This window comes from Gymnoscopelus microlampas, assembly GCF_963454915.1.
Source record: "Gymnoscopelus microlampas genome assembly, chromosome: 3".
NCBI classification, from domain to species: Eukaryota; Metazoa; Chordata; class Actinopteri; order Myctophiformes; family Myctophidae; genus Gymnoscopelus; species Gymnoscopelus microlampas.
The window spans coordinates 11,742,720-11,760,781 of record NC_139940.1 but is presented as its reverse complement, the minus strand read 5'-3'; the positions used below and the strand labels follow the sequence as shown (position 1 = coordinate 11,760,781).

The following is an 18,062-nucleotide window of genomic DNA, read 5'->3' as shown; positions in this document are numbered from 1 at the left end:
CATAGATATAGAAACCTAGATACCTCATTAGCCTCTGCAGTTCGTTGGAGCAACTCGTATCGCGGCCGCCATTTTCGCGTAGGAAAACGGACACTCAAAGTGACTACTGGCCAATCACAGCGCTCACAGCGCGTTGACTACTGGCCAATCACAGTGCGTCTTTTCTAAGATTTGTCAGAATCTAGTTGTCCTGCCCCCACTTGCCTCTGATTGGCCTACCGAACGCCCCCTTCTGTGACACACACGGAAGCTTCAGGGAAGCTTTCCTACTCTAAAATGGCCCCCGTGATACCTATACGCCACTCTTGGCAGAAGTCAGTTGCATATCACTATCACGCGCCTCAGAGCCGAAGGAGGCGTCTAACCTTTATATGTCTATGGTTCTGGTAGCCTGGGCAGCATTCCTTTTCGGGTATATGATCCGGTCGGGAGCGACCGGATCGCGACAAACCGGAAAGACGTCTCACCCCAAAATAGGCCCGTCCTACTAAAATCCTAATAAAACCTAATAAAAATATTTTTTTAAATATAAATGTGAGTGTACTTTCCGGAGACTATTTAGCGTCTGTATTATCCATATTATCCCACGGGGAAATTCTATTCCATTTAAATAGGGATTGGGGAACCAAAAACAAAGCGGCACCGCAAAACCGGATCGCGACAATCCGGAAATAGGATTCTTTTTTCTTTTCCTAGACCGGATCATATGGGTCTTTAGTAACGCAGACCAGGCTTTCCTCCGAGGTGGAAAGACTGGTGATGCGAGGTTATGGTTCTGGGGCTTGCTGTCACCATGCAACCTCTGGAAGGGGCGGAGCATACAGTTGATGGGTGTTTTCAACCTCTGCAAGGGGCGGAACAGAGACTGTTTATTATTTCCTTCCTTTGTTCATAACTTCTACTGCTGCAGACATAACAAGAACACAATGTATATGTTATAGAGCTCCACGGGTTATAGACCAGAGCAGGCGCACACTGCACAGTGCACACATAGACAAGACATTTCGCTTTGAAAACCTCACTGTCGCCAGGAGTTAAAGAGTGGTAAAAGCGAGCTTTGATTTTTATTGAATGTAGCATATTCTTACTTACAAAAAGGACCGCTTCTCTTCCATGCTTTAATGTTGGAAATGTCTGCGCTTAATTGTTCAAATGTTGTCAGTTTGTCACCCGTTTTTGTCACCCAAAGACGAGCTTCAAGAAATGTTCATGACGAACTTGACATTATTAAATCAATTTAACTCATACAGGTTGCTTGCTCTGCCTCTTGCTGAACTTGGAGATGTTCGCCACGGCTACGAAGAACCTCCTGGAGGAGGTGGACGGTGACGGAGACCTGCTCCCAGTGACCAGTCTGAACGACGGCATCAGGATCCTGTCCCTGGTCGTCAAGCGCAGACGCGCCTGGCTGTGGCAGAAGAACAAGTATCTCCCGTCCGACTTCATTCTGGATGATGTCCTCGTAGGAGATACGCCTATAAAACCAGGTGATTCCCAATCTTGTGTGTTTTTTGTTAGACCAACGGTAGCCTATAGGCCAGTGGTTCTCACTTTTAGATTTCAAGGACCCCCCCTTAACTCTGACAGTGTACAAATGGAACCAAATGGACCCTAACGGGCAGTGGTGGCAAAAGTACTACATTGTTTTACTTAAGTAAAAGTATCAATACTGCAATGTAGAAGTACTCTGTTACAAGTAAAAGTCAGAAATTCAAAATTTACTTGAGTAAAAGTACAAAAGTATTGGTATCAAAATGTACTTAAAGTACCAAAAGTAAAAGTACTAAAATGTTTGAAAATAGCCGATCTACAAGCTCGTGAGCTTGTAGATCGGCTATTTGAAAATAGCTTAGGTATAAAATAGGGCTGAAGTGGTTAATGTATGTATAGTAACTAGTAACTAAAGTTTTCAAATAATTGTAGTGGAGTAAAAGTACAATATTTGCCTCCGAGATGTAGTGAAGTAGAAGTAAAAGTATAGACAATTGGAAATACTCCAGTAAAGCAAAAGTACCTCAAAATTGTACTTACAGTACTTGAGTAAATGTACTTAGTTACTTTACACCACTGCTAACGGGTCCATTTGGTTCCATGTGTACACTGTCAGAGTTACAGACTTGCAAGGGTCAGTTTAGGCCCCCCCCCCTCAAGGAACCTAGTGAGTCCCTGGCCTGTACCCCACTTGAGAACTGTTATAGGCTATTATGTGCCATGGAGGTCTTTTGACAATGTATGTGCCATGTGCTTAGCTTAGAGTTCATTTATCTAGAGATAATCTGAGAATCTTTATTATACAGTATATAACCTGTCTCTTTATTATAACTGGACTCGCAGCACACAAATACAACAGCAACAACGCATGATGCTCACTATATTATGCCAGCAGTCATAGTCAGAGGTCTGAGTGTTCAGACTTTCTCTCCAGCCTGACTGATTACAACAGATAAACTTAACCCGTGTTTTATGTGGCTTGTCTGACTGAGCAATCCTAGGTACTCTTTGTTTTTGAGTGGTGCCAACCACTCCTATATCTGACTTTGTCCGTGTGTCCGTATGTATGTATGTCCAATAAACAAACATGATGACAACACGGGTGATGACAATACGGGGCTCATCAAAGGCACCACTCTCTTCACACAGGGTGTGATGTTTTTTGGGGCGGTGTAGCCGCCCCCTATAAGTGAGTTTTGGACACCGACCAAAAAATGTGTGTACCCCCTAACCCATCCATTGTTAATGCAAATCGATACTTTTTTTCATATCAGCCAATCACATTACAGCTAGTGTCATCACCACTAACTGTAATGTGATTGGCTGACTTTGCAAATTCAGGACTGTGATTGGCTAGCGAAACACATGACACATGTGCAGCCCTATGAATAGCAGTATGGACTTTAAAAAAAGTCATTCATCCTTTTTTTAAAGTGAGTCATGTTGTGATGACCACAAACCGCCCACTTCACACTGGGTGTGATTTTTAGCGGCGCTAGCCGCTCTATACCTTTAGGTATAGAGCGGATATTAGCCCTCTATACCTGGCTTTTGCGTCAACGTTCTGATTGGTCAGACACGTCAACAAAGTGATTGGTCAAGCTTCACGTGACACGTGGCTATAAACACATTATAAACACTTATTGATGACAAAATGTATCAAAGGCGCCGCTACCTTCACACAGGTGTGATTTTTTACTATCCAACCAGGGCCCATTAGGAGAATGTTACCCAGTAAATGATAAAACTAGTTGACGCTTGGGTCCACCACAGGACTGGAGTTGAGAAACACTGATTTACCACTTTACTCAGTGTTAATGTTTCCCTGTCCACAGTTGTCACCGAGACAGACTTTATCAAGTATAACGGAACATTCAACGACAACATTCAGGGAAACCTGGAGGGAAATTTTGTCCGCGCCCACGTGAACATGGGGGGTAAGGACACGTCCAAACTCCAGTCGTCCTTGGGAAGTTTAAAGAAAGAGGAGTTGGATGTGCAGAAGCTGCTTCGAGACTCCAAAGACAGGTCAGTCTTTCCTTGTGTCATTCGTTTCATTACCACAGCAGTCATATTGTAACTGGGGTAATTATAAAACGTGAAAGTGAAAGGTGTCTTCACTTTTAACAGTACTGTTTGCTTTGCCTGTAGAAGAATTGCAACCAGCATGAGTGATCTTTGGCCGGCCATACAGGTTTATATACAAGGGCTGATGTGAATGAACATTAACGGTAGCAGGAAAGTTACCAACTCTTAGTTCAACAACTTATGTTTGTGCGAACTGTCCAAAAATAGGCTATATCAATAAAGGCATGACAGAATCGAAGAATCAAGAACAAATCAAGTAAGCTTAGGAGATTAGGTACTATTGGTACAAATTGGTTGTTTGTTTTCTCATTTTATACTGACACTGTATATCATAAGGTGTGAATAAACACACAAAACGTAAATACATACGAGGAAGTGACTTAAACAGGGTGACTACACTACACAAAAAAATCCAGAATCAAATCAAATCTGAGTGCAAAGATTCACACAACGCAGCGCGTTTTGAGCCTTTGGAACTGCTATTTTGTCTAGGGTTCATGTGGTTAAAATGTAGCTCCTACAAATCAATGAACACCAAACCCAGGCAAGGAAGTTGCGATGCTAAAACAGTGCATTACGTTTTTTCGTCATGTAAAAGTAAATAACTGTATACCTTCAACCCCTAGTAACAGAAGGGAAGTTAAGTTCATGCGCAATTTAACAGAGAATGATAAAAGAAAACAAAAGTTTATTGACTTTGCTTCATTGGTTGTTAGCGTTTACAACAATATTGTTTTACTCCATCTGTTTAACAAAGAACTACAGTATACATAAAGTCAAACTCCATACTTCTCCTTTTTATGACGTCAAGCTTACTCTGTCCATGCCCATGCTGTCTCACACACAGTGTTAAGCACAAACTATCACAAACACAGCAGCTTGTGCCAATAAAAATAAAACAAAGTGTAATTTGTCTCTGTGTTGCAGGGTCATGGACATGTCCCACTCTCTGGTAAAGCAGACCATGGAGAAACGTAGAGAGGTGTTTGGCGTTGTGAAGGAGAGGATCATGACCTCTCAGCCCTGCTCGGTCATAGAGGAGGTCCAACAGGGTGGACAGTGTGGGGGTCTGCTGAGCCTCTGCTCTCCCAGGAGCACCAAGGTAAGGTATGACAACAACACCAGCTTCTCTAAGACTCAAAACTAGGTCACAAACAAGATAGTCTCTCAGGGTAACGACCTAGATAGGAATGCACTGTGTGTTATCAACCACTATAAACTGCGACCTTAAAACTGGATCGCAAGACATCATTATAATGTTATAAACTAAGAATAGATTAGATGGGGTAAACAGTGTAATATTGTATGTTGGTGGGAGACAGTAACATTTGTACCATTATCTTACAATTTAGGCATTTAGTAGACACTTTTATCCTGTGCCAGCAAGATCAGATTAATGGCGTTAACCCATTGAGACCTGAAGCCGATTCTACATGTCTCCTAAATCTCAACAGTATTCTGAAAAACGTATGTTTCTATATCAGTGGTGCTCAATCTTTTTCATGTCAAGGACCCCCAAAATTATATGTATGTGGCCGCGGACCCCCATCAAAATATTTTGTTCCAGGGACCCCCAGAAGCAAAGATTTGAGTTAAAAACTTTACGCTTTAAAAGAATATATATTCAAAGATTTGCACACATTTTCACGATTTTTCAAAAATAGCAGATCTACAAGCTCGTAGCGCGGCACTCGGTGCCGCGCTATGAGCTTGTATATCTGCTATTTTTGAATAGCCCAAAGTGTAAAATAATGCTTTCTAGCTCAAATCAAACAATTACACAGTTCCAGGTCTTAATGGGTTAACATGTGTACCATGATCTTACAATTTATGCATTTAGTTGACACTTTTATCCTGAGCAAGCAAGATCGGAGTAATGGTGTTAGCCATAGTCAATAAAAGACAGGGTTAATGATCACATAAGTAGAGTGCAAATAAAAACAGTTAAGTAGGATACCAGATCATTTCATATACGACTCTCACAGTGTTGCCAAGGTTGTGTATTTCCCTACAAGGAGTACAAATTCTCCCTTTTGTTTGCTATTCCATCTCCCCAAATATGTGAGCATCTGGCCAGTTGCTTGACAACTTGATACACAACATTCTTTCTTTTGAACGTTCTCTGTTTGGTTTTTATAGTGTATTTGTTCTCTAGCCTCTTTTGTTTATCATGTTTGGTCTACAGGTGTCCATAAAGGAAAATGGCAGTCTAAGCAAAGACAGCAATGTCACCCTGGAGATTCCCCCCCACACTGCCCTCGCTTATGGTCTCATGGAAATAGTGGTAAAATTCGATGGACACTACGGTGAGGTCCTGTTCAACCTCATTTTATAAACTGCCATTTTTAGTCAGTTTTGAAACCCTTGTAAAGTATACAGCAGGGGTCTTCAACCTTTTCAGGCCAAGGACCCCCTAGCTGAGAGAGAGATGAAGCAGGGACCCCCTCTATATTGTATACAATTGTGTTTCAGATTAAACATTTTTTTTGTTTACTTAGTCTGCTCTTTTTTTCCCTCTACACCTATACCTCTTTGCCAAAAATAGGCGATCAACAAGCTCACAACGCCTCGCAGCGCGAGGCGTTGTGAGCTTGTAGATCTGCTATTTTTGGCTAAAGTTCTCCTCAGAAAAAGGGATGCTAGAGTTCAAGTGGTTAAGGTAAAAAAAAAGAAATCATATCACACAAAGATTTGGCGGACCCCCTGTAGTAACTCTGAGGACCCCCTAGGGGTCCCGGACCCCCTGTTGAAGAACCCTGGTATACAGGCAGTGAATTCTTCACCTGAGTGGATTTGTAGTAAACAATGTAAAAGAAAGTCAGTAAAAGCAGATAACAGACTCCTAAAATGAATGAAATGCCACCACAAGATGCTGTAAGAAGAGGGCAACACGATATACATAAAGAGTAGCAACACTGTGAAACTAGATGATATCGAGTTAGCTGAGTAGGACTAGAGTATATAAGATTGTGTTTTGTTCTATCCACAGAGCTGTGTCTCATGTCTGACACTAAGGGAGGTTTTGAGGTGGATGGGCCTGCTAAGGAGCTAGTCGGGGCCCCTGTCCATGCCTCTCAACATAGCTGCATAAAACAAGGTAAACAAAATGGCAGAGTAACGGTTAAATGATGTGGGTACGGTATATTCTTTACATGATCCGTTTATGAATTAATTAAAGGGTTTAACCCATTCAGACCTGGAACGCATCTGTGTCATTTTAGATTTCTTTGGCTATTCAAAAATAGCAGATATACAAGCTCATAGCGCGGCACCGAGTGCCGTGCTATGAGCTTGTAGATCTGCTATTTTTGAAAAATCAGGTCTTAATGGGTTAATGGCAGATCTTTCTACATTTAGAACAGAAGTCTCTGTTCTAAATTCACTGAAAACACCTAACCCCACCCCCGAAATACAACTGAGGTTCAGGCCAATACTATGCTCTTAGTGTACACCACCCACCACTTGTGGATTATATGGTGAAGGATGACTCATCTGACCATATAACCGTTTTCTGCATCTCTGATCAGTTTTTTCACCACTAAACTATGAATGCAATGTCATGCAGTACACCAGTATGGAAGCATTTGCATTAGTTTTTTCTCCTCTCATTCAGATTTGTCCTTTAATTTGTATATATCTATAGATTTTATGACTTACGTGTCACAAGCAAAAACATGTTTAGAATGGAATCCTAATGACAACTGTTAAGCAACTGCTTTGACCTAGATTATAGGCTTTAAAACCAAGGATCTTTGTTGTTGATCCACATGTGAATGTATTGTGCACACACACCTGTAGGATTAGATTTCTATATTGTATTTTAATATGTGATTTCTATCTTTATACATTTGTTTTGTTTTGAACATAGCTTTAGTTCAAATTTCATTTCATTTTCAATCAAACACTGCAGAACTAATCAGTGAAATCACCTGACTCTCTTTGCATGTTGATGGTAAACATTTTTAATGGATTTTTTAATGCATTAATGCATTTCATTTCCCTTATCCACCTCACCGTGCACACACACATACTGTACAGGCTGTTTTGACACCATATGAGAACGATGAAGTTGCACCTCATACCTGTTTTGATGTGTTTACTGACAGAGCTGGACAGGCTGAGCGATCATTTCCTGAAGCTGTCATCACTTCCTGCTTCAACTCGTTCCTCTCTGCTCCAGCATTTGACCAAAGTCATGCAGGACCCCGACGCTGTCAGCATGCTGGAGACTGTGGTAAGCAGCATGATGTTTTCTCAACCCATTAAGACCTGAAGCCGATTCTACAAAATGTCTTCTAAATCCAAACAGTTTTCTGAAAAACGTATGTTTCTATATCAGTGGTGCACAAACCTTTTCATGTCAAGGACCCCCAAACTTATATGTATTTATTTGGCCGTGGACCCCCATCTCAAAATATGTTGTTCCAGGGACCACCCAGAAGCAAAGATTTGAGTTAAAAATGTTTATGCTTTAAAACAATATATATTCAAAGATTTGCACACATTTTCATAAATTTTCAAAAATAGCAGATCAAGTGCCGCGCTATGAGCTTGTATATCTGCTATTTTTGAATAGCCAAAGTGTAAAATAATGCTTTTTTTTTAGCTCAAATCAAAAAGTGACACAGATGCGTTCCAGGTCTTAATGGGTTAACCACCCTGGCATCCCTATTTTGGGCACATTTGAAATTGCCCCCAAAAAATACATACAGTATATTTACAAAAATAGCACACAAAAAAAAAGATCTACAAGCTCTCGTAACAAGCTTTTAGCTTATAGATCTGCTATTTTTTGAAGAAGAAGTGGTTAAAGAATAAGACATACTTGTTTAGTTTTCTTGCTAACATAGCCTATGGACAGTTCATGACTGAATGCATCTGGAAGCCAACAGAATGCCATTATCATCCACACAACTGTTAAAACAAGTCCCAGACCTGTCCTGTTGCTTTGGACTGGATAATATGTCATTGTGATGAACCTGGAACAACTTTATGACAACTTTTATGAAGCACTGATGAATGTTTTTTGGATCTCTGTCTGCACAAATGCTTAATCCACATTGCCTCATTTATATTCTGAACGCTTTCACAGTCGCTTCATAAAGTTAATTATAATTTCATTACAAATTACAATGCCCAAGTTCATCACAATGATGAATTACGTTGTCCAAACCAGCAGTACAGGTCTGGGTCTTGTTTTACACTCTTGGAGCGATGGACGGTGGGGGAAGCTGTACTTTATTATGTAGCTTTATGGCTCATTGCACAACCTTACTGGATGTAAGGTTGTGTCCAAAACCGTTACATTTCAGGAAGTGGCTCACATGGTCTATGACTCCCCATCATAGACCTATGAGTGGTCTATGACGGTCTATGTCCCCAATGTGTCTGTTGTGGCTAGATGGGTCCATACTTAGAAATAGGTGAATTGCATTTTTCTTGGACTTTTCGTTGGCTATGTTGACACTTAAGAAAAATATACAATTACACAAGCCTTAATGATAATTCAAATGTTTGATCTCAGCAGCAGACCCTTATTCCATATAGTGTTAGCTCAGACCAATGAAAACATCTTGTTAACAGTGGAGGCTTGAGCAGAATTGTATTCACATTGATTATGGTTGAAATGCCCCTTTTAAACTCTTGAGCTGTTTGAATACATACTTTTATCATAGGAACAAGCATTATGCATTTATTCCGGATAACATTTCTCAGCGATTATCAATTCACATGATTATTGATAATTCCTAATCGCCAACTTCTAATAGGCTCTGTGCATAACTGTAGTCCTAGGTTCCCAGAAGGTGGCATAAGTTTGGAAACACATTTCTTTCTTTTTCTTCTTACCCGCTTTTTCTCCACAATTTAGTCGTTATGCCAATTGATTCTTCCCCTCACACATTTCCGTGTTGTATCCTACTGACTCACCTACCAGTGAGGAGCCCCCATAGGGACGACGTAGAGCCTTTGTCCTACTCTTCCCACCCAACACTCCCTGCTGACAGGTGCCGCCTCAGCCCATAGGATTATATGCAGTTACAAATATCACCCTCCAAAAATGTTATACTTTTGAATTTTTTTAACACAAATCTTCTCTTCCTTGCACAAAACCTTGACCCCCAGATGGGGGTCCACGGCCAAACATATATGAATTTGGGGGTCCTTGGCACGAAAACGTTTAGAGAACCACTGCTCTAGGAGCCCGGCCGGGACTCCGGTTATATATGCACAGAGCCTATTCCTGGTCATTGATTCATAATTCCTAATTCTGGGTCAGCATTTCCTAACTGTCTGTCCTTTTTATTCAGCTGACGTGTGTTGATAGTGAGACCCCTGACATGGAGGCCTTTGGGACAGAGTCTGCGAGACAGAATACCAAGGCTATATTGGAGCTCTTGGAGCAGTCCAGTCGAGGGGAAGAGGAACCTCCAACAGACAAGAACCCCTCTAATCGCCATGCCGTTCATCTTGTCATCAGTGCCTTGGACGGTGTGTAGCATTATTACTCTTTTCACAACCTTACTTAATTTTCAGTAAAATGAAAAGGTTCCAATGGATCCAATGTAGTTACTTTCCATCGGTTAGATCAGGGGTCTTCAACAGGGGGTCCGGGACCCCCCTAGTCCTCAGAGTTACTGCAGGGGGTCCGCCAAATCTTTGTGTGATAGGATTTTTTTTTGTTGCATTTACCACTTGAATCCTAGCATCCCTTTTCTGAGGAAAACTTTAGCCAAAAATAGTAGATCTACAAGCTCACAACGCCTCGCGCTGCAAGGCGTTGTGAGCTTGTAGATCTGCTATTTTTGTCAAAGAGGTATATAAGTGTAGAGGGAAAAAAAGAGCAGACCTAATAACAAAAAAAAAGTTATATAGAGGGGGTCCCTGCTTCATCTCTCTCTCTCAGCGAGGGGGTCCCTGGCCTGAAAACGTTGAAGACCCCTGGGTTAGATAGTACTGACTTAACCACTTTCAATCTGGCGTCCATATTTTGTGCACGTCATTTTATGCTGGAATTTTCAAACTTTTAGTAGGGCGTTCATTTATGAAAAAACATGAAAAGATTGTCTCTCATACAATCTCTTACTCGTTATATCGCATACAAGATTTCTGCCCCGACAGTGACGACATAATCTGAAACATATTCCTGAAACCAGAAGCAGATTTAAACTCTTCAAGACAGCCTGTCTTGAGAAGTGTCAATGATTCTTAACTCTCTCAGTGCCAATGAAATAAAAAAATATGTTCATACTGTGCCAGCAATTTTTTTTTTCAAAGTAAAAAAAAAGTGCTTAGGAAGCGAGATACAGCCTTTTTCAGTTATAAGTTAAACAAAGAGTGGATGGAGCTGCAAATCTTCAGATAATGATATCTTGAGTTCTGAACATTAAAAAAAAAAAAAAAAAAACTCGGGATAACTCATTCTGGCACTGAGGGCATTCAGAAAAAACTCGGGATAACTCGTGGCTTGGCACTGAGAGAGTTAAGAGACAAATCCAAACCATTACTGTACGTTATTTGTCCTCCTGGTAATGTTAAATGCAGTTTAACAAGATTCAAGCGCTGTAAAACTAGGACATGACGCGGCTGTGACATCAGTCATCTTATGACGTCAGTCGTCTATGATGTATCTATGGCGTATGACATGGTTTCAGCGCGATCACAGCTCCTTTGACTTCCATTAGGACATTAAAGGACGACTTCACCGATTTTCAACCTATCTTCATATAATTGGTCCTCACTAATACTCATGATAAAATGGTACCATTTTGTTCTACTTGGTCTGTGTCTCATAGGAGGGCTGTGGACAGTCCAGAAACCTGTCTACCAGTGACATCATCGTTAGGCATGATTTTTTTTTCCAACAAGATTTCACATTTCGGTAGCACTTTACAATAATGACCCGTTATAAAGCATTTATAAACGTTTATAAGTAGTTTGTAAACTATTAACAAATCATTAACAACCTGTTTGTTGACATTCGTAAATGATTACTAAAACCTTTATAACTACAGTTACAAATCATTTGTAAAGTATTAGTAAGTAGTGAACTATTCATGAATAAGCCATTTATATACATCTTTAAAAAGATTATTAAATCATTTGTAACGACCCATTCTAAAGCATTTATAAACGTTTATAAGCAGTTTGCAGACTATTAACAAATCATTAACAACCTGTTTATTGACATTCGTAAATGATTACTAAAACCTTTATAACTACGGTTACAAATCATCTATAAAGGTATTAGTAACTATTCATGAATAAGCCATGTATAATACATCTGTAAATGATTATTAAATCATTTGTAACTGATGTTACATAATATATACAAGCTATTGGTAGCTTGTTCATGTTTAACATATGCTTTGTTAAACATTCCTAAAGTATCTATAAATCCTTAGTACATGTTATTATGTGCCCTATAGTAAAGTGAAGACAGTTCATCATTTACAACTGTCTGTTAATGTGTTTGTTCATGTTTAACATGCTTTGTAAAACATTCCTAAAATATCTATAAATCCTTTGTACATGTTATTATGTGCCCTACAGTAAAGTGAAGACAGTTCATCATTTATGACTGTCTGTTAATGTGGACTTTCTCCTTACCTGTTGCAAACTACCTGGCTTTCATGAATGCAGACACCAAACAATTACTAGAATTATCATTCATGTTAAGCAAATGATGCGTAAGACATTCGTAAAGAGTATGTAAACCATTTGTGGTGTTAGGGACCAAAAAAGTCACTACAAAGTACTACCAATCAACTCTAAATTGCCTGAAACGTACTCCTAACAGGTTTTTTGGGGGACGATTTTGGCCTCCACACTTAGTGATTATTTTTTATTTAACTTTCGTTTCGGTGGTGACCAACTTTCGTTTCGGTAGTTTGATTACAAAATGTAAGTTGTGTAAAAAATAATCTGACTATACTAAGTTGTTATTTGTTTGTTTAAGTCAGGCTATACTCTACTCAGAGTCATAAGTTTACAAAATGTACTAAAGTACAGTGAACGTCTGTGCGGTTTGTCTTCATCACTGAAAATAACGTACATGTAAACTGATGTCATGTGCAGTTGGGGTGAAGAAACACAACCATTTCACTCCTAATAATACCTATTTGATTTGACATCCTGACTTGCTGTTGTAGCTGAGGCTTGAACCTGTTACCTGCGGCTCACTAGTCAGTGACTCTATCCATTCACCTACAGCTGTTTCCTTGGAATCTGTGGTTCTGAAACGTTTTGTTGTCAACCCCCCAAATTGACATGTATTTGGGCAGTGGACCCCAATGTGAAAAGATGTAGTGTCAGGGCCCCCCATGAAAAAGATTTATATTTATGCTGTAACACATTTTTTTTAAGTTATTTGTCTTGTTTGTTGTTCAAGTCAAAGCACCAGGAAGGCTGTACTTGTCAGCCGTCTGTTAGCTCAATGGGTTGAGACGCAGTATTCATGATCCAGAGGCCATGAGTTCAAATCCCCTTGATGTCTTTCCTATGATTCTTTCCTTTGCAGACTGGCTTCCAGAAGATCAACTGAAAACTACCATGAAGGCTATATTTGTCATCCAACTGTTAGCTCAATGGGTTGAGACGCAGTATACATGATCCAGAGGCCATGAGTTCAAATCCCATTGATGTCTTTCCTATGATTCTTTCCTTTGCAGACTGGCTTCCAGAAGATCAACTGAAAACTACCAGGAAGGCTGTACTTGTCAGCCATCTGTTAGCTCAATGGGTTGAGACGCAGTATTCATGATCCAGAGGCCATGAGTTCAAATCCCATTGATGTCTTTCCTATGATTCTTTCCTTTGCAGAGTGGCTTCCAGAAGATCAACTGAGAACTACCAGGAAGGCTGTACTTGTCAGCCATCTGTTAGCTCAATGGGTTGAGACGCAGTATTCATGATCCAGAGGCCATGAGTTCAAATCCCATTGATGTCTTTCCTATGATTCTTTCCTTTGCAGACTGGCTTCCAGAAGATCAACTGAAAACTACCAGGAAGGCTGTACTTGTCAGCCATCTGTTAACTCAATGGGTTGAGACGCAGTATACATGATCCAGAGGCCGTGAGTTCAAATCCCACTGGTGTCTTTACTGTGATGCTTCCCTTTGCAGACTAACTTCTAGAAAAACAAGTTAAAACCACCAGAAAACCTGTAACTCTCAGCCAACAGCATAGCTCAACTGGTAGAGCGTCTGTCCAATAACATGACTTGACTTGAGTGGGTTTGATTCCCACTCGAGTCAAGTGTCCCCGGTAACTTGGGGCAACGGATACATTGACTGATATCCTTAGTGATGCTTCCCTTTGCAGACTAACTTCTAGAAAAACAAGTTAAAACCACCAGGAAACCTGTAACTCTCAGCCAACAGCATAGCTCAACTGGTAGAGCGTCTCTCCAATAACATGACTTGACTTGACTTGAGTGGGTTCGATTCCCACTCGAGTCAAGTGTCCCTGGTACTTGACTTGAGTGGGTTCGATTCCCACTCGAGTCAAGTGTCCCAGGTAACTTGGGGCAACGGATAAATTGATATCGGGGACACTTGACTCAAGTGGGAATCGAACCCACTCAAGTCAAGTCAAGTCATGTTATTGGAGAGATGCTCTACCAGTTGAGCTATGCTGTTGGCTGAGAGTTACAGGTTTCCTGGTGGTTTTAACTTGTTTTTCTAGAAGTTAGTCTGCAAAGGGAAGCATCACTAAGGATATCAGTCAATGTATCCGTTGCCCCAAGTTACCGGGGACACTTGACTCGAGTGGGAATCAAACCCACTCAAGTCAAGTCATGTTATTGGACAGACGCTCTACCAGTTGAGCTATGCTGTTGGCTGAGAGTTACAGGTTTTCTGGTGGTTTTAACTTGTTTTTCTAGAAGTTAGTCTGCAAAGGGAAGCATCACAGTAAAGACACCAGTGGGATTTGAACTCACGGCCTCTGGATCATGTATACTGCGTCTCAACCCATTGAGTTAACAGATGGCTGACAAGTACAGCCTTCCTGGTAGTTTTCAGTTGATCTTCTGGAAGCCAGTCTGCAAAGGAAAGAATCATAGGAAAGACATCAATGGGATTTGAACTCATGGCCTCTGGATCATGAATACTGCGTCTCAACCCATTGAGCTAACAGATGGCTGACAAGTACAGCCTTCCTGGTAGTTCTCAGTTGATCTTCTGGAAGCCACTCTGCAAAGGAAAGAATCATAGGAAAGACATCAATGGGATTTGAACTCATGGCCTCTGGATCATGAATACTGCGTCTCAACCCATTGAGCTAACAGACGGCTGACAAGTACAGCCTTCCTGGTGCTTTGACTTGAACAACAAACAAGACAAATAACTTAAAAAAAATGTGTTACAGCATAAATATAAATCTTTTTCATGGGGGGCCCTGACACTACATCTTTTCACATTGGGGTCCACTGCCCAAATACATGTCAATTTGGGGGGTTGACAACAAAACGTTTCAGAACCACAGATTCCAAGGAAACAGCTGTAGGTGAATGGATAGTCACTGACTAGTGAGCCGCAGGTAACAGGTTCAAGCCTCAGCTACAACAGCAAGTCAGGATGTCAAATCAAATAGGTATTATTAGGAGTGAAATGGTTGTGTTTCTTCACCCCAACTGCACATGACATCAGTTTACATGTACGTTATTTTCAGTGATGAAGACAAACCGCACAGACGTTCACTGTACTTTAGTACATTTTGTAAACTTATGACTCTGAGTAGAGTATAGCCTGACTTAAACAAACAAATAACAACTTAGTATAGTCAGATTATTTTTTACACAACTTACATTTTGTAATCAAACTACCGAAACGAAAGTTGGTCACCACCGAAACGAAAGTTAAATAAAAAATAATCACTAAGTGTGGAGGCCAAAATCGTCCCCCAAAAAAACCTGTTAGGAGTACGTTTCAGGCAATTTAGAGTTGATTGGTAGTACTTTGTAGTGACTTTTTTGGTCCCTAACACCACAAATGGTTTACATACTCTTTACGAATGTCTTACGCATCATTTGCTTAACATGAATGATAATTCTAGTAATTGTTTGGTGTCTGCATTCATGAAAGCCAGGTAGTTTGCAACAGGTAAGGAGAAAGTCCACATTAACAGACAGTCATAAATGATGAACTGTCTTCACTTTACTGTAGGGCACATAATAACATGTACAAAGGATTTATAGATATTTTAGGAATGTTTTACAAAGCATGTTAAACATGAACAAACACATTAACAGACAGTTGTAAATGATGAACTGTCTTCACTTTACTATAGGGCACATAATAACATGTACTAAGGATTTATAGATACTTTAGGAATGTTTAACAAAGCATATGTTAAACATGAACAAGCTACCAATAGCTTGTATATATTATGTAACATCAGTTACAAATGATTTAATAATCATTTACAGATGTATTATACATGGCTTATTCATGAATAGTTACTAATACCTTTATAGATGATTTGTAACCGTAGTTATAAAGGTTTTAGTAATCATTTACGAATGTCAATAAACAGGTTGTTAATGATTTGTTAATAGTCTGCAAACTGCTTATAAACGTTTATAAATGCTTTAGAATGGGTCGTTACAAATGATTTAATAATCTTTTTAAAGATGTATATAAATGGCTTATTCATGAATAGTTCACTACTTACTAATACTTTACAAATGATTTGTAACTGTAGTTATAAAGGTTTTAGTAATCATTTACGAATGTCAACAAACAGGTTGTTAATGATTTGTTAATAGTTTACAAACTACTTATAAACGTTTATAAATGCTTTATAACGGGTCATTATTGTAAAGTGCTACCAAAAAACACATATTTCGTAGCAAAATCAAGGATTTTAGCCCGCATAATCAAGAGTTTTAGCCTGCATAATCAAGAGTTTTAGCCCGCATAATCAAGAGTTTTAGCCCGCATAATCAAGAGTTTTAGCCCGCATAATCAAGAGTTTTAGCCCGCATAATCAAGGATTTTTGCCCGCGTTTTTCTGGAGGGTCTAATGAATCATGACTTATAAGTCCTGAGGAATACTGGTTCCGTTATCAAAGTGTTTTGTGTGGTCGTTGTTTTTCCAGAAATGACAGATGATGGTCTTGCTCTGCTCGGAACATGCTGCAGTCCTGAGCTCTTACTGGTCCTGGAGCTGCTGGTGAGTATTGTTACATAATACAACAGCTTTTCAAAGTATTGTGTCAGATTAACTACTTCCAATCTTGGTTATGTCATTACTGTAAAAAAGGAAGAAAGAGCTCACAACACATTGTGACAATGATTCTTAACTCTCTCAGTGCCAATGAAATAAAAAAATATGTTCATACTGTGCCAGCAAATTATTATTTTTTTCAAAGTAAAAAAAAAGTGCTTAGGAAGCGAGATACAGCCTTTTTTCAGTTATAAGTTAAACAAAGAGTGGATGGAGCTGCAAATCTTCAGATAATGATATCTTGAGTTCTGAACATGACAACATGAAATAATAATAATTAAAAAAACAAAAAATAACGATGCGTTCACCCCCCCCCCCCTCCCCCTCCTCTGTTTTAAGGCCATAATTTAGCTATTTTGGGGTCTTTGGTATGGAAACGTTTGGGAACCCCTGTACTTATGAGGCTCAGTGCTGCCATACAGAACAGACGTGTCTAATAACAAACACTGTGTGTGTGTGTGTGTGTGTGTGTGCGTGTGCGTGCGTGTTTTCTGTTCTACAGGTACAGTGTGTGACAGGAAGTGGGGAGATGTCTCTCAACAGTTCACCACTGGCTCCGTTGACCACAGAGGTCTATTATGAAAGGATAGAAGGTCTCTTTGCCTCTGCTAATATAGCCCTGAGCAGAGACACAGCAGACACACTGAAGACAGACATCAACCAACAGCCAGGATATCTTCCCCTTGTCCTCTGTATCGCCATTACAGGGCTTGCCTCATTAGCCCGCAGTGTTTGATGTTGTGTGATGATGAGCAGTGGTGGAAAAAGTACTCAAATTCTTTACTTAAGTAAAAGTACCAATACTGCAATATAGAAATACTCTGTTACAAGTAAAAGTCCAAAAATCAAAATTTACTTGAGTAAAATTACAAAAGCATTGGCATCAAAATGTACTTAAAGTACCAAAAGTGAAAGTACTAAAATATTTGAAAATAGCAGATCTACAAGCTCACAGCGCGTCGCGATGCGACGCGCTGTGAGCTTGTAGATCGGCTATTTTCGAATAGCCTAGTTATAAAATAGGGCTAAAGTAACGTAATGTACGTTTCATAATATAATAATTTATATCTGAAAAGTAACTAGTAACTAAAGTTTTCAAATAATTGTAGTGGAGCAAAAGTACAATATTTGCCTCTGAGGTGTAGTGGAGTAGAAGTAAAAGTATTAGAAAAATTGGAAATACTCAAGTAAAGTACAAATTGTACTTAAGTACAGTACTTAGTTACTTTTTACACCACTGGTGATGATTTGCAGGG

At 39.8% G+C, this 18,062-nt stretch overlaps 1 protein-coding gene across 1 annotated transcript; it reads left to right on the top strand.

Moving 5' to 3' along the window:
• Positions 1-913: 913 nt before the first annotated feature.
• On the top strand, positions 914-17,743 carry gsdmeb (gasdermin Eb). Its single transcript, XM_084053361.1, has 10 exons — positions 914-1,044; positions 1,251-1,487; positions 3,327-3,519; positions 4,507-4,681; positions 5,765-5,885; positions 6,569-6,676; positions 7,686-7,813; positions 9,888-10,068; positions 16,679-16,752; positions 17,309-17,743. The coding sequence occupies exons 2-10, from the start codon at positions 1,283-1,285 to the stop codon at positions 17,540-17,542; spliced, it is 1,419 nt and encodes a 472-aa protein (XP_083909487.1). The 5' UTR covers positions 914-1,044; positions 1,251-1,282; the 3' UTR covers positions 17,543-17,743.
• Positions 17,744-18,062: the final 319 nt, after the last annotated feature.

Coding starts and splice junctions, on each gene's coding strand:
- gsdmeb (XM_084053361.1), top strand. CDS start 1,283: ATGTTCGCCACGGCTACGAAGAACCTCCTGGAGGAGGTGGACGGTGAC. Junction 7,814..9,887: donor TCAGCATGCTGGAGACTGTG/GTAAGCAGCATG, acceptor CTTTTTATTCAG/CTGACGTGTGTTGATAGTGA. Junction 16,753..17,308: donor TACTGGTCCTGGAGCTGCTG/GTGAGTATTGTT, acceptor TCTGTTCTACAG/GTACAGTGTGTGACAGGAAG.